The sequence below is a fragment of the Branchiostoma floridae genome, chromosome 3, assembly GCF_000003815.2.
Source record: "Branchiostoma floridae strain S238N-H82 chromosome 3, Bfl_VNyyK, whole genome shotgun sequence".
In the NCBI taxonomy this organism is placed as follows: domain Eukaryota; kingdom Metazoa; phylum Chordata; class Leptocardii; order Amphioxiformes; family Branchiostomatidae; genus Branchiostoma; species Branchiostoma floridae.
The window spans coordinates 20305330-20327427 of record NC_049981.1 but is presented as its reverse complement, the minus strand read 5'-3'; the positions used below and the strand labels follow the sequence as shown (position 1 = coordinate 20327427).

The window sequence follows — 22098 nt, the reverse complement described above, 5'->3', positions numbered from 1 at the left end:
AAAAAATGTTGATTTTATGACCATTATTATTATGTTCATTACATTATTAACTAAAACATTACTTTGGTAGTTATACTTCCATTATTATTTTTGTATTGTGCAAAATACAAGTAGCACTCGGAACGGCATCCCCTATAAGTTCTCATTGTGGTAGACTCCAGTCATTTTCTATTTCCGGTAGCGCTTACAACACATTGTTGCAAGTTCTGTACATAGCATTTTCATGTCATTTTTTGACATACAGGTGAGTTATACTCACACAGATGGCGTATTACTAAAAGAAAACTTATACATAGGAATTCATTTATTTTGCCACAATGGGGCAGTTGGCTGGGTACTGGAATTATAATTTGGGGATGGGAGGCCTCATATAACGTCCTTGCGTTATGCAAATCGTGTAGGAATATCTTCCATCCATATAACGTTATAGATAGATATAACGTTACATGTATTATAAGGCAGCTGTCTGATGTTGAGAAAAGATCTAAACAAGCATAATTTGTCATTAAACCAACATTTCCTTTTTCTCCCACTGTTTGTACAGCATTTCTTATGATGGCTGGAAGTAGTAGTAGCAGAGGTTCCTTGGTCCATCAACCCCCAGGGTACTTTAGGGATGTGTTCTCCATTCTGATGCAGCAACGATTGGAGGAACAGTTCTGCGATGCCCAAGTCATTGTCAATGGACAGCAGTTTCAAGCACACAAGGCAATCCTGGCCGCTAACAGCAACTTCTTCAACCAATACTTTACCATCAACAAGGACTCCAGTAGGGTTGAGCTTCATGACATCAGTGTGGAGAGTTTTGTGAGCATAATTGAGTTCATGTATTCAGGTAGACTCTTGTTACAGGAGAGCAATGTAACCGATGTGCTACAAACAGCCAGCTTGCTACAGATGCACAACATCGTGACAGTTTGTTGTAATTTTGTCAAAGAAAAGCTACAAGCCAATAGACTGGAGCAGACTGCATCAGCTAGCACCCAAGTACAAAGAACAGATGGTCAAAGCTCTGTTAGCATTGAACCTCTGCAACTCTCACAGATAAACCAACCTAGAGGAACAGCTGATCTGAGGATGACTGTGAACGTGGAGGCTGGTCCAGCTAGCCTGGTGGGAGCCTTACGTAGAAAGTGTACTGTGGTTCCTAGAAGGGCAATCTCCCCGAGCATGGGCCCTGATTACAGCATGGATAGAGAGAGTGGGATGAACACCAGCAGTGATGGAGGCCATTCTCAAGATGACGTACAGACAGACGGCATGGATGTGGTCATCAAGTCCGAGGACACATCAGGGGACCATGTCCCTGAAGCTGGTACTCTGTCATCATCACAAGAGAACGCTGTGTTGCTAAGCCAAGCCTCAGGCGGAAGCGAGAAAGAGTTTCCGGCACCACTGAATCAGGGTGCAAACCCTCTGGTCATGTCCGAACAGACGATGGACATGGGACATCACCTGGAGACTTCACCCAGCAGTGCATCGTGGGAAAGCCCACTCCATTCAGACTCCAGCTCAGAAGTCCATCCCGTGGCCGTTACCATGCCAACCTGCAGGCAGGGGAGCTCCAACACTAGTCAGGCCTGGTCAGCAGGGCCAGGTGCTTGCAGATTGCCACAACCAGGGAACTTGGACACTAGCGCAATGCCAAGCTCAGATGTGCAGTGTCCGTTCTGCTACGATAAGTTCTCTGGAGTTTTTGAACTATGGCGCCATGTGAAGAGTCACCGCGGCGACAACCCGCCACACCTCTGTAAGATCTGCGGCATGACGTCCCCCAGCCAGAAGGACCTGGACATCCACATCCAGTACAACCACCCGGGGCAGAAGATGTACCAGTGCTGCTTCTGTTCCACCAAGTTCTGCCACAAGAGGAACATCATGCAGCACCTGCGCATGCACATGCAGCAGAAGGAGTTTGCCTGTAGTGTCTGTAATGCACGCTTCTTCTACGAGAACCATCTGGTCAACCACATGAGGACACACACCGGTACGTACATCCACTGATATTTGTAGTCATAGTCCTGGTGCAGTGTGTACATGTGGCATGATGGTTAGGGTTGCAGACTCAGAACCTTGAGATACTTAGTTCAAATCCCTTGTAGGTCATCATGTTGTGTCCTTGAGATTTATAGTACTGCATATCTATTTCCTTACTTGACTTAGGCATAGATGAGCAGCTTCGGTTAGGGACATCCCCCGGATAGGACCTTAATAATGTTAGAGCCATGATCACACAGTCACTTATTGAAAAGAAGGGGTCCATGCAGGTGTGAGCAGAAATATTAGAGATATGCAGCTAAGCAATGCACTCTTTAGTACAAACCTGGTGTTACACATTGAGGCAGTTTGCCAGGAATGCCATTCAAACATGTAGATGATTTGATGTACAATACATTGCATTCAGAGTGGTGTTCTAAAAGAGAAAAAGGTAACATCAAGAAGGCTCATGATCAAAGTTTTCAATACAGCCAGCTTTACAAATGGCCATGCAGGCCAATTATGTTTTACTTCTGAATTTTTTTATTGCTTGTGATGAACACGTATGTACTATGTAGTTTGAATAATAACCTCTGGAAACGACGAAACGTTAAGGAGGGGAATTTCCTTCTTCATTCTGGTAAGGCTTCATATGTATACTAGTAATGTTTGATTGGTGTATCACATTCACAGTCTTCATTTCCTTTATTCTGTCTTCTTTATTTGTAGGTGAGAAGCCATTCCAGTGTCCGGAGTGTGGTGCACGCTTTGCCCTGAAGGGAAACCTGAAGGCTCACTTGCGTATCCACACGGGTGAGCGGCCGTTTGGGTGTGAGGTGTGCGGCCACAGGTTCACCCGCATGTTCACCCTGAAGAAACACATGCAGCGCCACACCAGGTTCTTCAACATGGAGAATGGCATGCCCACAACAAGCAATCCTAAATAGGACCATTGATGTAGCATGCCGTGTGTGTGATTATGGAGTTTAAGACCATGTGTTCGAATTCCGCCACACTAGGCTCTTCTACTTGAAGGCAACATACCAGCCAGTCAACATCGTCCTATCAACCCCCATCCCCACAGATGAAATGGATAAGATATAATGCTTTTCTAACAGATAATACAATCTATTACAACAAGAGCTTACATTTGTGTTTATGTAAAAAAATTATATGAAGAAATTATAGGTATGCATCCTCTACTTAGATGAAGCATGGTGCTATTTAAGTAGTTTGTGGTAGCTGCAATGTGTTCATGGACAAACTTAACTTACATATCTAGGGAGGAAAAGGAATACTAAGAAATCAAAGCATGTCACTTTTTCATTTCTTAAGAACAGCACATTTATTTCTTCATTGTCAATGTTAGTAGATCGAGCATACTAGCATCAAATGATAATATTTAGTACTTAAACTTGTCATGATATATTGTACATTGCAGAAATCTACACTATTAGTATTAGTCACAACATATTTTTGCATACTACATCAGCTTTATTACAACATATGAATCATAAGTCTCAAAAATAAAAACAGATGGGTATGAATCTCTTCAGACCCAGACAATATCGCACATATTATGTATCAACAGCAAATATATCAATAAATAGCATCCACTTTTGTGCAGAAACTTGTTTTCCTTTTCAGTGTCCTCTTTCCAGACTTCAAATACATCCCAAGAAAAACATTATTAGTACAGGAGTTTTGATAAAATCTGCAATGTTTAAACAGTTTCACTTACACTAACAAAAACATTTCCTTAACAAATCAGCCACAGGATACTTCTATCTTGAAAATGTCACAATATTTCAACATTTTAAACTGCACTTCAGAGATGGTATTCTCCATAAATGTATGCCTAAATGTGTTGCTTTTGGACAGACTTGGATGATTTGCATTGAAATATGACCTCTCAAAGGCAGTACAATCTGTAAGTCAACACTAGTTTGAATAGGGTTATGTTCCTTTAAAGCCATTTCCTACTTATGCTTATGCATTTAATTTTAACAAATCCACTGAATAGTCAATGTGAATTTTTGGAATCATATATTCCTGTTGAAATCAGTAGTGAAGGACAACTCTTCTTACCTTACATAATTTCTACAAATTCTAGTAAATGTTTGCCATTTATGACTGCTCAACAAGTCATTCCGAATCAGATACTGCATTCTTTAAGTTTACATGGGCAACAACACAGAGAAGTGATAAAATTGCAGGGGGCAGGGAGTCATTATATGTGTCATGAAACCTTCAAATTTCTAACATTGTCGTGAACATTTATGTAGGCATTCACTATGGTACATATATTCATATTTTCCCCTTGACTCTGTACAACATTTGCAAGAAACTCTACCAATACTAATGCCCCTTTCATCTGTTGCTGTTACAGAATATGAACAAAACACAATTTTTTGCCAGTACAGGAAAGAAAAATTTAGCTGTGCAGACAATATACTAGACCAGAATTAGGATGAAAGAGGCTTTCTTATAACAACAGATAAATGAAGCAAGGAGTTAGACAAGTTTTATAGTCTTTCTTGGCAAAATGACTCCTTTCTTCTAGGACTTGCCAGTAGTGAACCATACGTGCAAGAAAGCCTGTTCTACACTGAGAAGAACTGGAGCAATAATCCAACCTTTTAGTTTGGTGTTGGAGCCAGCCTTCTACAATCTCCTTAACCAACATCTATCAACTTTCACGTCATTACTCGTGAAGGTTAAACGCCCTGTTGAGTGGCCACTTGCATGAGTACTTTCAGGCCGGTCATGAAGGAGCTGATTTGAGAGAAGTTGCTGGCCTGGATCATCTGTGTGTGGATGTTGAGTCCTGCCTGGTAGTTGTGCTGGGAACAGGCCTGGGATAGCTGGTGTAGACTGGTCAGGATATTAGCTGGTAACTGTAGACAAACATCCCAATGGTATTCTGTTATCTCTGATTGTTTCAGGTAGACATAATATCAGCTAAATGGTGATAATGATCATGGAAACTAGCACATGTACAGGAAAGTCAACAAGATATTATTAGGGTCAATGCCAGACAAGAAAAATGTGTTTGGGGCAAATTAAGCCTTGGCATTTAAAGTGTCAAACTGCAACTTAACTTTTCAAAAGATGCTGTAAATTACCAAAGTACAGACTTGTGGTGGTTATGAAAACTACAGGGAAGGTATATCATCTGTACCTATTAGCTGTAAGTCTTGGTAGTATAGTTCATTCTTGCAACTTTGGTTTAACCATAGACAACAACACCATAATTCATATATCATACAAACACCACATGAGCAGTGTACTTACACTATTGTCTCTCAGCTTGTCATACAAGGCTTCTAGTCTCCTGCTAACATCCTCCAGTTTTCTCTTGGTTTGCTGAAAAACAACAACATACTTACATGTACATCCAAACATTAAACCAATCTACCTTGGATAAAAAGAGAAATGAACATAAATGCCATGTTGTCCTATCCCTGCACATACCGGATGAGAGGCAGTTGACATACACCTCTGTAGTAGAGAGTCCAGACTCTGTGCTAACTCCTGGTGTTCAGCTGGGATGGGGCCTTTCTCTTTAGGGGTGGTGGGTGCAGAGGACTGCTGGAATGATACATGGTCATTCTTATCAGCACCAGAGCCAAGACCAACAGTGTTAATTTCAGAGGGACAATGTGCTCAACAGATGTCTATACTTAGTGGTTAATGTTCAGAATATTGTAAGGAGGAACATTCATTTTCAAGATCTCACTGTTTTAACTAAGCAGATAGAACTCCCACAACCAATCAAGATCAAATATAAATGTATCAGAACTGCATGCATGTGATGATTATGGTCTTGTTCAAATCTATTCAAAGTTAGTGACATGTACATGTATATGCTAAGGGTATTTGAAAAGTTTTTTGTGGAGGGTTATTAACTGCAAAGGGGTTGAACATGGGTGGGGGTTCCAAAACCTTAGCATACACGTACACGTACATGTACACGTACACGCACACATACTAGTACACATTTGGACACATACACATACACGTACATGTACACATACACGTACACATACTAGTACACATTTGGACACATACACATACACGTACATGTACACATACACGTACACATACTAGTACACATTTGGACACATACACATACACGTACATGTACACATACACATACACATACTAGTACACATTTGGACATGTGATATGTAAATAAGAGTTCACCCATGAAATGAGGAAGATTTGCCTCAAAAGAAGATTTGTGAATAAAACAGTAGAAGTGTAGAATAGCGACTACTAAAGTGGGAGACAAACTACGAAGGCACAAACCTGTTGCACATTGGAGATGGGTGGAGCAGCGTAAGATTGGCCATAGTTAAACTGCAAAGCAGACATCCAGTTAAGTCGGGGAAAGCAGGTCATTTGCCCATTTCTAGTATTCAAGATGTTTTGTTTTTCCAGATGCAATTCTGACAATAAGCATATCTTTGCTTTAGTAAGGTATTAATGTCACATGCTAGTGACATTTGGACTACAGTATATTGTGAGGCTTACGGGCTATAGCAGAATCAATTGCTTGACACTAAGCCAAAAGAAAAGATGGCAAGTTCTGCCAACTTCTACAAGGAACAGAAAATCCATATGGGCAAAAATCCTGATTCATGCTAAGCAAACAAAAACAAACAAACTAACAAACAATTAATACTAGGAAAACCATAAACAGCAAAACAGAAAAGAGATGAAAATGTAGTTGTGCATTAGTTTATGATTCGTGTTAATCATGTGCAAACTAAGTGTTCTGGTACATGTATTGGTCTTGTGAAAGATATACACGTAAGAAACGTGTACAAGATTTCTATAGAGGGTACAAATCAATGATACAAAATAAGACATAAAGTGAAGTCAAAGCTGTTGATTCATATAAAAACCATAACTGATGATTAGACAACGTAGAAAAGATCAGTCACAATGTCCTTTACTTTTGTATCTGATTTTGTTCTAGATACAATTATACATGTCATTGAATGAAAAAATTTTTTTCCTAACAACTTCACAAGGACCGATCTTTCAAAAACAAAGCAAGAAGTGAAAACTAAAAATCCTATTTTAACATCATATTCAGAAGAAACATCTGCTGTTTTATAAAGATGTTATATAAGATTCTTTAGACAAAAATGAAATTTTGTAATGAACCTCCTTGCCCATTGCTAGACCTCATACATGTCCAGATAGAGCAATTAGGTCAGAGAGCTGAAGAAAACTCATTGATTCAGGCATAAATTCTGTCCAATCCAATTTTTCAGCTGTAAAGCAGTTTAATGCTTTCCATAATATGATTTACGCACTCAAATTAACTTCCATTCTAGCTGGCAATCTCTCTCACCTGTGGAGCACCTGCTTGTGGCTGGTTGACAGCTGCTGGGATGGGTGCACCTGGAGGCTCCTGGTTCATCATCGCTGCCTGCTCCTCAGGGGGGAGGGGGATGGGGGAGGTGATGGGGGCTGGGGGTGTGTAGGCTTCCTGCTTATCCTGCCAACAAACAGATCAAAGTAAGGTGTATATCTTAGTCTTACAAGATACTTGCCATCTACAAGCATATGAAGAAGCTGCAAAGCAGAAGGTTATATGGAGTACATTTGGCAGCCAGTGGCAGTGCAGTTGTTGTTGCAGTGACTATTCCATGTTCACTGCTGTACACTGGTCTTAGACACTTGCAGTGTTTTGCCACAAACAAGCTGAAAAGGTGCTAAATATATGTTGTAAATGTGACATGGCAGAAACAAACACACCATTCCAGAGTATGTCAGTACAGGCGTTAACCCAGCAGCGAAAACATTGCCAGACTAGCTGCCTAAAAGACAGCTATAAAGCACTCTACATATTACTGGTCATGCAGAGAGAAAAAACTGCCCATCCAGGTTAAGGCAGGCAGAAAACAAATGTAATAAGCAGGAACCCACCACTCTGTGCAACCACAAATTCTGACATAAGGAATTCAAAGGTGTCGATCTTTGATACAGTACTTTGGCACTTGTGTTGACAAGCTTCCCAAAGGATTTTTGTATCCAAACAAATAGGCAAGAGAAAAATTTGATAACTTGATTGTGTTCAGGGAAAGATACACCATTCCAGTCATCAAGTGTACATGACTGTGTAGTGATAAGCTTAGGATCTTTCGCTACTTAAAACAGTCAAATTCTTCACTGTTTACATGCTGATGGATGTACAAGAGAATTGGTGAACGAATCAGAGGAAGATTTTTCCTTTGCGAACAGTTCAAAACATAAAATAAAACTGCGTCATGAACAGAATTCATGGCAGAAGCTGTTATCAGATCCTCCACTACAGAGAAAGAAAAAGCATTATGTATGCAAGTGCAAGTACTTATAGGAGGAGAACAATATATCAGCTCAGCCACTACAAGAACCTCAACCTCACCAAACAGCACTGCTCTGTCTCATACATGCTATCCTCTGACCTTCAATAGTTCCAGTACTAAGGCTAACAGAATAGAGGTAGTAAGTTACTGAATGTAAGAACAGAAGTGGTCAGGATGCATGCATAAGACATTTCCTGAGACGTGCCAGCAAAGACCCCAGTCCCTTCCTACCCTATGTCTTCCGGAGTGTAAGTGCCTTTCAATGTACATGGGCGTGTGTCCATGGTCGGACCCAGATATCTACAAACGGGGAAGATGACAACCAGTCAATGTCATCCCCAAACAAAGATGCCTGTAGACTGTACTAGCATGGTATCACTACTTCTAACCTAATCTGGCCTAGACAATACTTTACTGGAAAATTTAGTTCTTAAATTGAAATCAATTTGGTCATAGTACAGAAAATGAGAACTTGAAATCAATGATGAAAAATAGAGTACTTTACATTCGAAGAAATTAAGATTGAAAAATTTCTCCCCTACCTAACAAAAAAGCAAATACATAATATTATTCAACAAACTGATTTTCATCCTAGTATCAATTGGGCATTACATGATACATGTGTCAATGCTTGTAGCTTATCTGAGAAATATAATGCTAAAGCTACAACATTTGTAGTAAAACTCTCTAACTGTTGCAAACACTGTAGCCCTTCTAACTATAAAATAAAAAGACAAACTTTTATCTAACAGACAGTGATAATGATCACACTGATGTTAAAGGAGTCCTAAACTCCAAAAAGAAAATGTGTTATTTTCAGATAGGGGTAATTTATTGTGTGATGTTTTATTTAGATAGATATTAATTTTAGTAAAAAAGTATATAATGCATACTACTTCACATTACACAATAATGGACCCACTACTACCACATGCATAATAAATCTCAGCCGATGTAACATGTATTTTAGTAGTAGAACAAGTTTGTGGCTACTTGTAAATGCTATGGTATGACTTGTTCTAGCAGTGAAAATGAGTCTGTACCTTTCTGGCCCTGATGACAGCTGGGGGGTCGTTCCAGGCGCCCTGCGGTCTGTCTGAAAAAGAAGGAAACCAACATTGTGTGAGTGAAGTCCTTGGCTCTGACTAATCAGGAGACCATTGGCTTACCATTGTGTTTAGAGCCTGATTGTGTAAAAAATTGATTTTTTGTAGCGCTTTCCACATTTTTGACTGTATAATCTATGAATTTGGGCAGCATAATACATTAATTGTGCCCCAGTATCATGCTGATAATGATAACCTTTTGTCAGTCAAAGACACAACTGATTAGGCAGTGCATTCTGAAATGTATCTATATGGATGGAACTGTATACTGATACCAATGGTGAATAAGATTATACAGGATCATGTTGAAGGGATTGATTTGTTAGACACTAGCCACACATGTGTTAGGTGTTGGGGGCTGTTTTAACAAAAGAAAAAGTACCAGGTTTGCTGTCCCCACTGTTCCCACCAGATTTCTGCGACTGGCTTGGAACTACGTTTTGTAAGAAAGTAAGGAACAACGTTTTCTCCAAGGAAAAAGAAAACATTATGACCAGAAGTGAAACTAAAAATGCAAGGAAAAGTGCACAAATTGATAGTGCAACCTTTGGCAAAGTAAGACAGTCAGAAGGAAAGGAGGAACAAGTCTTCCTATAGCTAGCTGTATCCCTACAGTCACTAACAAAACCATAATTATCATACCTTTAAGCAATACAAAGGATCTACCAATGACAGTAAAATGGACATATTTTCCCCACTTTGCACTACTTTTTAAGTTGTAAAATCAAAGAAATTATGAAGTAAACCTTACGTACCTTGCTGTGCAGGCATAGGCTGTGGTACGGGAGGCTGCTGGGCAGGTTGAGGCTGTTGGTAGTAGGCCGGTCCCCCTGGAGTCTGACTGTAAGGTGCAGCCATGGTGGATGGTGTGAACAGGGTAGGCTGAGGCTGAGCCTGGCTGGAAGGAGCTGGTGTACCCTGTGGTACACCCGGCTGTGCCGGCATGGACGTGTACGTCTGCGTCGTGCCAAACCCTCCCATCTCTGCCCCCCAGTGGGCGTACTTGGGCCTCTGTGCGCCCCCCAGGGTGTACATGTTTGCGTTGCCGCCAGAGGGCGCTGCAGGAGCCGGGGCTGGTGCCTGCTGGGAGGCCGGCATGAAGGCGGGCTGCTGCGCTGGGGCGGGCTGCTGGCTGGCGTAGGGATACGTGCTGGGCTGGTAGTAGTTGGCACTGGATGTGGTGGTGGTCACACCAACCTGCAAGAGATGAACATGTATCTAGTGAATACTGTGAGCCAATGTCAGGAGAACTATCACTGTTCTCATTACTTTTAAGGAGTAGTAATAAGACTTGTTCAGCTAAGCAGGGGACAATGTATGGGACAACCTGGGGTTCAGAACTTCATGTAATTATGAATACTTAGACATAACATTCATTCAATTTAGCTTCTCCTGACTCTTTTGTTCAAATAAAATGCTGACTTTTTGCCTGAAATTATAACAAAAAATAGGCTTTCATCAATTTGCCTCACTTTATTCCCCTTTAAATATTGCTTTCCTTGTTAACTATGAAATCATGTTATGGTATAAATAGGCATACAGTGATGAAGAAACCAGTTTACCTGTCTGTACTGATGTTGTTGTTGTTGTTGCTGCTGCACTCCTGCAGGTCTGGCTGCCTGTCTCTGTACAGTCTGGGCCTGTCTGGGCGCCATTGCCTCCCCCTGTGCTCTGTAAAGTCTGTCTCTCAGCTGGGCAATGGTGGGCTGAAAACCACATGTCATACTTCATTTACTTGACCTTATCTTGAGCAATATTTCCTATCTGAAGTGTAAGGTAGGGCACATGAGCAAGATTATGAAGGACATTACGGGGCCTAAAGTAACATTACCCTAATGATATAACCCATTTTTGAGGGCTAGGCATTCAACAACTTTCGGATAAAGTATTGTGTACACATTCTACATACAACAAATCAATGTGGTGTGGCCTTAGAGGACTGCAGTGCCCACCTCAGTAGAGTCTCCCAGGTACTCCATAGCTGTGGCCAGGCTGCCCTGTGCAGCCAGCAGCTCGGCATACTGGGAAAGTTTCTCTGCCAACACTCCCCCTGACACCGGTGGGGCCTGCTTCTGGGTCAGCTCTATAGACTTCCTCAGCACCATCACCTTCTCAACAAGGTCCTGGTGTAAAACAAAGGAAGGAGACAGGGACATTACCACATTTATCATTAACAGTAAGGGTTTGAGTTTTTAAAAAGAAATGTTGCACTAATGATTGGTGCCTTTTGTTTAGCTCAAGTCAAGTAAAGACGCACAAAAAAAACAAATTTTCTCTGAACTACTACTGGTAAATGACAAAAAAAGAAAAGGACTTCAATTCAAATCCAGAAAGCTTTTCTCCCACAGGTTGATACATGAAGAACAACATAGCCGGTAAACATACATATTTTGTGTCACTTTATATAGATAACACATTACCTCCAAAGCCAGCGGTGAATTGGGATTCTTGGTAATCTTGTTCCAACAGGTGACCATCTTGTCCACGTTCCCAGCACAGATATATGTCAGGCAGGCGTTAGCCTGTAGCTGCCCATCTTGCTCCGTTTCCAGACGGCTCCCCAAGGTGCCTAAAACAGCAGCATTAAAGAAATCAACTTCATTAGACTACTGTTAAAGAAGAAATATTTGCAACATTTTCATTTCAAGGTAGGGCAAAAATGTTTTTTTTTAGTTTACAGTGCATTTGTCAGGGCAAAAACTGCAAACAAACATGTATAATCATTGCAAACTTTCACAGCATTCAAATTTGGAAGACTAAGTCAAATATTAAGACCAAATGCTCTCTCCATCATCAATGAACTTGATAAAAAGCATGAGTAAGAAGTTTGTTGTTGACATACCACAAAGAGAGGAGAAGTCCTCAGGTTTGGCGTACGTGAGCAGAGCTGCCAGGGCCTCCTTCCAGTTCTCCAGATTACAGTGCTCTACAATGTCTGCCCAGCTACGGTTCACTACACACGACAACAACTGGAACAAAACACTTCAGCTTTCTATATCAAAGTTCACAACTTCAACACTGACCAAGATACTTGCACGCACTCACACACAATATTTGGTAAATCATCTGTTATTCCCAATCTTCCAAAGGTTGGAGTGGAGGTGCTTACACATTGTTATCTTGATGAAGGACCACCCAGTGACTCTGACCTGTTGTCAATTTATTTGTTTACATAGAGAGTAACAAACATAATATACAATTATGCAAAACAAATACATGGGTATAAAAAATTCAGATGAAGCAATAGTTACAGTAGGGGAAACATGCAGTGGACTTACCCTGGAAATTTTACTTTGTGATCTCTGGAAGTATTTTTTCTGGGTTTGAGCCAGGAGTTCAGGACCACCTGACACAGACAGAATGAGGGCCTCGGCCAGGCGGTTGTCATGGAGACACATCTCCACGGCTGCCTCGAAATTACCAGTGAGCAGTGCCCGACAAATTAAACCATCACAATCTGAAATAAAGAACAGCTTTAATTATCAGTAACAAACCAACTGTACATTCACCATTACAGATCTTTAAAAATAACTAAATGTAAAAAGCCTATCTTTATATATATCCAGAGACATTGTCAAATTCTGACTGATATGTAAACATTGAGCAACAAATTGTCCCTGCCACTTGAGGAAACATCAAGGCAAAATACTGTGAATTTCTACATTTTTCTCTCAGTGAATTTTTCAATGTTTGCATCAGCCATGAACAGACAGAAAACCCACCTTCATCTACAGATATCTGGAAGGGGGAGTCGGGCCTGCTGGCATCCTGAGACTCTGTGGTGATGGCTTTACCATGAGCAGCAATCGTATCAAACACATCAGCACCTGCTGCAGGGCTGTCTTCTGCTGGGGTCTGGCACACAACAGGGCAAGATCAGTATCTTCAACAGAATTACAGGATAACATTGGTCACCTCAAAGTAGTAAAGACAGGTAGAACTTTTTGCCATGTGTCAGAGAAACATAATAACATAGTACACAAAAATCACAAAAACAAGTACAGAGCAAATGTTGCACAAAAGTCAAAATTGCTAATGCATGTATTGTGTGTCACAACTAAACATGTGTCACAGCTTAAGACTGCTAACATCTTATATGTTCGCTCAAGATGCTAAAATCATACGTGCATGTGTCACAAATCAAGATTGCTTTACTAAGATTATTTCCATAGTTTACAGTACAGTATTATCACAAAAATGATCAAAGGGTTGTTTGTGGGACTTTCAGTTAGTGTGCTTTATCCGCAACAAAGAACAAGTTAGCAATGACAATAATTAATCTTTCTTGGTTCTCAGGTATATCTTGTTTTCATTCTAGACAGAAAATTACCATTTATGAAAATTAGACTTTTTGGAAACGGTCAGATGTTTCAGACAGCATCCGTGTCAATGATGAAAGACAGCAGCTGCTGTCTGAAACTTACGACCATTTCCAAAATCATATCCAGTGGTTGAATAACTGTTTGAGGATGGTCATTACAACAGGGTAGGTTCAGCATAATTTTTTAAACTCCAAGAACTAACAAATCATATCAGTGTGACCTAACTCTGCAACCTGATGTGGAATCAAATGTCTTTGAGCTTCATCTATTCATGCATACCTTTCTTTTGTAGGTAAAGGCCTGTTGTTTTGGGCAGGAGGTAGGGAGGCATGGACAGACACAGACAAACATAGACAACCAGGGAACAGAGAAGAGGCATGCTGTCAGTACTGACACAAGATTAAAGTGATAGATCACATCTCACAGTACAGCACTAGTCTATCATGCATCACACTACAGGGAAGGAAACAAGCACTAGACAAGTGGACTAAAACTGCATTTCAAGCAGAGATAGACTTTTGGATGGGTATAAACTGAGACAGATATATCACTGAACTTGATATGAAAGACAAGAGTATTGGGAAGATCACCTAAAATCACTTCAACTACAATAATTTTTAAAGAGAATATAGAAGCACACACTATCAGGAACAGTACAGACCTATCGTCAAAAAGCAGACACAGAGACAAGTCAAAAAGAGAGATAGTATAGGGCTTATTCAGTCACGTGATCCACCCTCCGGACGCCATGGCAAAGAGCGAAGTCGGCCATTTTGGGGTCCACTCAGAGCGCGGCTCACAGCGGCTCGCTATGCAACTCTCCGTAAAAATTGAAAATATTTCTTATGCAACGCACGATTTCCCTTCAAAACGTTTAGGTTCATAATCAGGATGTGCTATCTTGTGGTGGGATGTTGGTCTAGCACTGGTAAAGCCTACACACATCGGGTAACAGTTAGTTTCGCGTTTCTCGTGTTACGGTGTTACAAACAAGCAAAGCCGGGACGGGAACGAAGTCATGTACTAGTGCTACGACTCGGAAACAAATGTGGGTTTCTGCCATAAGTAGAGCTCATCTTACTGGTAGAATTTTCAGAACGAATGTGTTTAGTACAAATTTTGTATCTGAACAAGACAGTAAACGAGGGGTCAGATAACTTTCAACGACGGTAGACTGGGTACCTACTCCGGCACAAGTACATGTACATGGACCGTCGCTACCTTCCACTAAAGCAGGAAGGACAAAATAGAGCCGCACAAACAGCGAAGCCAAGAAATGATAGGAAGAACATATTCCCAGCTTCTGTGAAGAATTTCTATGAAACAAAAGTACAACATTTAACGTTAATAATGGCTATCACAGTGTCTGTGAACAACAACGTCACAGCTCACCCACAAAATTCACTATCAACTGATACTCCACTGTCACTGTTGCCGTGCACAGGCGGGGACCCGGAGTGGGTCAAACTTTCCCTCACTGATAATGGGAAAATGGGTAATTTCCACCCGATTTATGTAGTGAAAATAAGATTTAAGGTTGTAGACTCTTTGTATAGTCAAACATCGTGCAACCCACTTCACTTTCTTCGGACACTTGGAGACCCACGCTGTACATTGCTGTACTGTAGCGCATGGACCCCAAGATGGCGGCGCACGGGAGCAAGGGGTGATGACGTCACGTGAATAAGCCCTATACAGAAGGATAGGAACTAATGTCTAGAGTGGTGGAGTCATTTTACTTGATACAATACAAGGGTACATGAGCCTTACTTACCCTTGCCTCGTTGACAGAAGGAGATCCCTGGGCACTAGATGTCAGCTTCTGATCACCAGCAGTCTGTACAAGTTAAGAAATTTATATAAATCACCATGACAACACAAACAACATAAAAAACACCAACATTTTGTACATAACAGTATCACAATTTTTTACTGTAATAATGTTGCATTTAAAATGTGAGAGGCAGAAGAAAGACATCTATCGTTCCTTACATCAACAGTTAACAGTTGCATCTTGGATGCTAGTTCCTTGGGATCTACCCCTTCCTCTGCATGTCCGTTTTGTAGTGATGTTTGTCCTGTTGCCTCGGCAACCTTATTGGCCAACTCGTTTGCATCGAATCCCAGCAGTCTCAGGTACTGGCTGCGAGGCTCGCTCTCAAAATTCACCTGTAAATTGTAGCAGTCAGTGGTGGAGCAGACTGAATTGGAGAACTCTCTTCAACAACAAGAGGATAAATGTGACTAAATAAACATTAAAGCATGGAATAGTGTAGGATGAGATCTTAAGTACAACATAACTGTATTTGTGATTCATCATGATCAGTCCAGCCTGTGGACCAGAGAGTCCACTCCAGGGTTTTAATCCTTGCTGTTATTGCATATCCTACATGTATGCTTGTGACAAAGGTTGTTGTGTTGTTGTTGACATTGTATATTGCCTTGTGGCACATAGGCCACCATGGTTATTTGCTGCTTCAGGAGCAGGGTATATCTTTACAGGGAGGCATTGCTTTGCCTTCCCATTTAACGCAAGTTCTCAAAAATGGGAACCCATTACCATTTTTCTGAAACAGCACCAACTAAAATGCCCTTCCCAAGACTTGAACCAGTGTCTTCCTGTTACCAACTAATTGGAACTAGGTCTGCTATTGAGCTACAGGGACAGCCTATGACAAAGGTTGAAAAGTACAAATGTGACAATGAGAAAAACACACCTTCAAGAAGCTCCACACACTCTGGTCAAACTCTGTCTCTGCTGCTTTGATTTTCTGGTCACAAAACTCCCCAAATTGTCCCGACTTCAGAGCAGTTTGTAGGTTATTGGATCTGGAAAAAAAGGCAGCATATGCAAATCTTTAAAATCTTTAGAAATATTACTACAATATACAACTCTAAGACTGGGCAACACTTACAAGCAAGCAGACCATTGTCATGTTTCTGTTTTAACAATAAAAATAATTGATTGTAGTTGATTGAATCAGAATTACAACAGATACACAGTTGGTACATGTGCATTATGAAAACTTACAACACAGCTGAACAACACTGCCTTCTCCTGATTAGTTGTTACCTGTTGATGAGTTCCTGTTCAGTGATAACCTGGCTAACAAACACTCTCCTGGGCTGGGGCTGCTGCTGCTGCTGCTGCTGCTGGGGAGCCTTCACATCTTCAAATGTAACAAGCTTGCCTCCAAACTACGGGAGAGAAAAAAGCAGGACATGTGAGTTTTGAAACTTGTGACTACTCAGACTAGCCACAATATTTGAGGGTACTTGTGTCCACCTGGCGATCATTAAGCAAACTACATGATATTCAGGCTACCATGGAAGCTATCAAAGGTAAATGCTTTTATGAGCATGTATTAGAAATCGACAAGAGGAAAGTACTCACAGCGAACGAGGCCCCCACGGGTCTCCTAAGCCATTTGGGGGGGTTCTTCAGGGGCATGGGTTGTTGTTGGGCCTGGGGCTGGGGGGCGGGGCCACCAAATGTACTCCCAGGGAATGATGAGGAGATCTGAAATGGTAAATATATTAAGTTTCAAAAAAGCTCTAGCAATAAAAATTTTTCATCTTTTTACAAGTAAACCATCCCTTGTTGAGAAGGTCAGACAAGTAGGTTAATAATGCAATTGAATCCTGGAGCATTGATGAATGATACGTCTGTGAAATCTTATTGCAATCCTCTGAAGTAACACAAGATCTTGCAAAGTTTGTACCAAGCTGGCCTCATAGGATGACTAAAGTAACTTATTAATGTCACTTAGTAAGCAATAGAAGCATACTTAAATAAAACCCAGACAAACAGAACAGAGCAAAACCCCAGCAAAGTAGAGTACTATGTAGCCCTCATCCTTGACTGGTGACTTTTAGCAGCCTTTACCTTATCGGCTTGTCTCTGCTGCTCAGACTGAGTGTCCACACCCCCTCCCATCAGGGAGTAGATGCTGATGTGTCCATCAAAGGAGGCACTGGAGATGACAGCAGGGTTCCTGGGGCACCACCTCACATCAAAACTCCACTGGTCACTGGTCGGCAGCTCATACACAACCTGGGCACAGGAAGGACAGTATGTGTCATTGATGAAGGGTAGACATCCAGGAAATTGAACATCCAGTCCTATTGGACTTTCTGAAATTTGTTTTCAACTCCTGTGGCTTTACATATCAGTCCATCTGCTCTTCAACAGATCTGCTCAGCGTCACTGGCAAAAGGTAGTGGGTGCTACCTGAAACATCTGATTGTTTCCAAAATCATGTCCAGTTGCTTGAGTAACAGCTATTTGGTGACACTACATGTCAATCTATCTTAAGAAGATGGGTACATCAGCTTTGGCACTCAAACGCAGATATCATGAAAGAAAAACAAAGTGGTCTTTTAAGACCAGAGTTCAACAATGCAGCAGTTTTATCAGTGTTGAAACAGATGCAGATCACTTATGTGCAAATGGAGCCATAACTCACCTCCCCACCAGGAACAGAACTGTTGGGGTTCCAGCATAAGATCCTGTTGTCTTTAGCACAGCTGAGGAGCAGGTCAGGGTCCTGGGGACACCAGGCTACAGACAGGATCCCTCTGTAACATGGAACAACTCAGGTCACACATTCACTCTTAAACAACAGTCTCATGATATATGTGTACTATGGTGATGAAAATAGACAGAAAGGACAAGTTCAACCAAAAATTGATCAAAACCAGGGCTGTCTTCAGGACACATCTCTCTGTCCCAGAACGAAAATTTGTTTCTTGGGACTGAAAAAATTTCAGCAGGTCAAACTTCCAGACAAGAAATTAGTGACAATGGATATTCGTCAGCTAAAGATGACAGATTTAATGGGGAAAATTAACAGCATGGGCCCCAAAACAAAAGGTGGGACCGACAAATTTTTAGAGACAGCCCTGGTCAAGATTTCAGCAAATAAAACCATTGACAGGTACTTTTCTCTGGCACATTTAAAAGTATCAATGTTATTAATCAATGGCTCTCTGACCTGGTGTGGTTCTCCAGCACCTTGAGGGGAGATGTTGCAAAGCGGAGGTCCCACAGCTGGATGACAGGGGAACGGTCGTCTTCTGAGGCCAGAACTAGCTGGGTCGCCACCTCAGGGTGCCACGCTATAGCCTGGCAACGGATCTGAGGAGACACAAAAGTCATCATACATTGAAGAAACAAAAGGTTTTACGGTGTTGGTCCTGTAGACAAGGATTTTTAGTCCTACCTCCAAAAACTTTGGAGTACTTCATTTCCTTAACAAAAGCTGGAAGGCTGCAAAGATACTTGTTACTGGGCAAACCTACTGGGCATGAAGTATTTAAACAATTCTTTGTTTGCGTCCCCAGTGCCTTGATGGGTCCAGTCTTCTGTGGACTATAATTAGACTTGCACGCATGCTTTTGTGTTGTTTTATAAATTACACCTTTCGTTTCTTTTGCCATAAACAAGAATGGGACATTGTCACACCCTTTGTCTCGTAAACAAATGCTGCCAAATGAGCTGGAAAATAGACCAATTCCAAAGACTATGAGTGAGACTGTCCTTACCCGGCTGCTGTGGTCGCTGACTTTGATGATTGGTTCGTTCTTGCGGAGGTCCCAAACCACACAGCGGCCCGTGGGGTTGGAGGAGCCCAGGATGTGCTGGACCTGCTGGTTCCATGCCACACAGCTGATATCCTCCAGGGGCTGGGCATGGCACAAAACAGCTTCAGGTTAGGACACCGTTGTGACATATTTTTTGCACTGATACAATAGCACAATGGCAGAGTGCTTGCTTTGTACCCAGGAGGTCACAGGTGCAATACCCGCTGTGACTGGGTCACAGACTTAAAAAATGATATATATTTCTCTGCTTAGCACTTACCAGATGCACCAGTGACTTGTAACTTAAGAACAATATTTACTTATTGAGTTGTTGATTTATTCACTTTGTTCACCCATCTGTTTACACATCATTGCCACATGTGAATCACCTTGTAACCAGTAAATCTGAAGCATATTAAGACAATAAAGCCAGTGAATAGAGGATGACAAAAGAAGAGAAAATCGGGATAACTCACCAGATTACTGGATCCAGGAGTCATGGGCGTCTCCAGGTTGGACAGATCCCAGATGAAGATCTCCGAGTCGTTGGCCCCCGAGGCTAACAGGTTCTTCTGGAAGGGGTTAACATCCAAGGCTCGCACTGGTCCAGAGTGCTGGGGAAGAACAGAAATGTCAGTCCTAATGACACACAAATCACAATCTCTAAAGACCCTCTATGTCCTAAAGACTCTGACAGGCAAATTTCACCATTGTGGTCAGTTTGATACAGACATATCATGATTATTGATAGGTTATCACCTAACTTGGAATCACTTTGTTGTCTTTATTCTTGATCTTTGTAGACAAACCACAAGCAGCCACATGCAAATTGGTACAATTGACACTACTGGAGAAGCACCCTAATATCATCATGTAAGCACATAACTATCTATACAAACTGTACCTTCTCTGTTGTAGCAAACACTGGATCCTCCCCCTTCAGCAGCTTGGCTGGGTTGTAGATATGAATGCTGCCTGTATCAGTACCGCCCACGAGGACCCCCGATGGCAGGTTATCTGTGCCCATGCCGTACCCTCCCCACACCAGCTTGTGGAAGCGGTGCTCTGTGGTGATGCTCCCAACAGGCTCCATCTGTAGTCCTGGCTCTCCAAGATTCAGCTGGTAGATCTCTAGAGCAGCACTGGTGCTGTATAAGACAGAACCAAACTATTCAACAACTGTGTCTGGCCTAGATACAGCACTGATACCATACAATATGTAGGCAAACTATTTAGGAACTGTGTCCCACCTAAAAACAGTGCTGAGACTGCTGGTCCTATACTAATAACCAAAATCAATTTATGTCTATGTGATAAGTAAATTAGTAATGACAGAGTGGATTTCTGCAGGTTCTAAGGTTGTACCTGAAGGTTGCATCCAGCTGCTGTGCGGCTGTCCCAGCTGCCAGGTACACAGGGTGGTGTTCTGCTGGGCTCCATGCCTGGTTAGCTGTCCGCTCTATATCCTTCACCTTCATGGTGACAACTGGGATACTGTGGAGAGAGGCAATAACAAATTACATAGGCACCTGAATGTTTGATATGCAAATTCAAGAATATTTGATGGCAGCTATTGTAGAATGATTGCACCCTTCCAGTATACCACTATCAGTCAAGTTATGCTGTTATCCTATCATCAAAGAATATATAATCCTTTATCAACTTGAGGTTCGGGACTTCATGTAATTATGTCAGTTGTCTGACATGTAAACATATCCTATAAAAGCTATAATACGTTTTTTGTGAATATTCATAGTCTGCGGTTTTCCACATTGCACTATACACTTGATAAAGCGCTTTGGTTAAGTTTCCTACAATTTTTCGGTAACAGGAACTTCTTGGTAGGGTTCTACTTACGCCAGATAAAAAAATCTTCACTTCGATAGTGCATATTGGTAAACATGTTCACATGTGACATGTAAAAACAATGCTTTGTCCGACGTATTCTACGATATACTGTCAAACGGAACTCAAAAAAGCGCATCACTTAGTATCTAAGGCAAACAGATGTGTCCGTGCCACGTATCGTTGCCACTGCCCCCCTCCCACCTTCACACTTGTCTGCTTGCAGACGCCCAACGCCAGGTCTTAAACTTCAACCTCACTCACCTTTCTACAATCACTCCAACAAGCTAAATCTTGTAGCTATGAAGTCTTCTATGTCTTATCTAGAGCGCTTCGGGTTTATAAGTGTCCCAGTTTCCGAAATGTGCGGGTTTTGACCCAAATCTAAGATTGTACCAGCTGTAATGTGATGACTCGCCAACACCAACGTGGCAGTCGGCCTTCCCAGGGTGCACCGGGCTTCCGGGTTAACAACCTCGGCTGACCTATGACATTCCCGCGAAGTTTGAAACTTGAAAAGTACAGATCCTGTGTCCTCGTGTTTCTGAACTGAAAGTACGGTTCCTTCACTTCACAGTTCACACAAACAGTCATTGTTCAAGACAGGGCAAGGCAGGCTTTCCTTGCATACATTGACAACGTCCTGGGACCCAAGGTAATTTTCTCAAGTAAATATTTAATGTTATTCTTGCCTGTTATTTTCTTTACTCAAGAAGCTTTTATCAGGCTTTACCTCTTGAATGTTGATAATATAGCCATTGCTGGGTCACCTTAAGTGGAATGAAGGGTAGTGCATAATATTCTAGATTCAAAATCACTTTAGCTTCCAATGAACATGAGAAATTTCTAACATTAATACAAATGTATATCGATAAAGATAAGAATGACGATGAACAGTTGTGA

At 41.5% G+C, this 22098-nt stretch overlaps 2 protein-coding genes across 10 annotated transcripts; one reads left to right on the top strand and one right to left on the bottom strand.

Moving 5' to 3' along the window:
* The first annotated feature begins 144 nt into the window (after positions 1-144).
* LOC118411601 (GDNF-inducible zinc finger protein 1-like) lies at positions 145-3593 on the top strand. Its single transcript, XM_035814057.1, has 3 exons — positions 145-244; positions 545-1987; positions 2707-3593. The coding sequence occupies exons 2-3, from the start codon at positions 553-555 to the stop codon at positions 2922-2924; spliced, it is 1653 nt and encodes a 550-aa protein (XP_035669950.1). The 5' UTR covers positions 145-244; positions 545-552; the 3' UTR covers positions 2925-3593.
* Positions 3304-21660, bottom strand: LOC118411599 (protein transport protein Sec31A-like). 9 transcript variants are annotated; one of them, XM_035814047.1, is made up of 29 exons: positions 21460-21660; positions 20716-20844; positions 20255-20498; positions 19827-19964; positions 19312-19452; positions 18762-18904; positions 18234-18345; positions 17654-17821; positions 17162-17287; positions 16841-16965; positions 16485-16596; positions 15760-15936; positions 15542-15604; positions 14047-14067; positions 13168-13300; positions 12724-12902; positions 12288-12414; positions 11866-12014; positions 11398-11568; positions 11008-11151; positions 10201-10642; positions 9828-9878; positions 9383-9435; positions 8571-8639; positions 7343-7489; positions 6289-6339; positions 5452-5568; positions 5272-5343; positions 3304-4874 (listed from the first exon to the last, which is right to left on the bottom strand). In XM_035814047.1, the coding sequence occupies exons 2-29, from the start codon at positions 20826-20828 to the stop codon at positions 4695-4697; spliced, it is 3768 nt and encodes a 1255-aa protein (XP_035669940.1). In that variant the 5' UTR covers positions 20829-20844; positions 21460-21660; the 3' UTR covers positions 3304-4694. The 9 variants fall into 9 exon arrangements, with proteins under 9 accessions (XP_035669940.1, XP_035669942.1, XP_035669941.1 ...); XM_035814049.1 differs by having other exon boundaries at positions 5452-5565; XM_035814048.1 differs by having other exon boundaries at positions 20716-20836.
* Positions 21661-22098: the final 438 nt, after the last annotated feature.

Bases quoted from the DNA above. Each gene is read 5' to 3' on its own strand.
- LOC118411599 (XM_035814047.1), bottom strand. From the start codon at position 20,828: ATGAAGGTGAAGGATATAGAGCGGACAGCTAACCAGGCATGGAGCCCA. The intron at 10,643-11,007 runs GTAAACTGGTTT...CATCTCTTGCAG, and splicing joins AACAACATCAGTACAGACAG to GTTGGTGTGACCACCACCAC. The intron at 9,436-9,827 runs GTACTTTTTCTT...CTTCTTTTTCAG, and splicing joins CAGTGGGGACAGCAAACCTG to ACAGACCGCAGGGCGCCTGG.
- LOC118411601 (XM_035814057.1), top strand. From the start codon at position 553: ATGATGGCTGGAAGTAGTAGTAGCAGAGGTTCCTTGGTCCATCAACCC. The intron at 1,988-2,706 runs GTACGTACATCC...CTTTATTTGTAG, and splicing joins CCACATGAGGACACACACCG to GTGAGAAGCCATTCCAGTGT.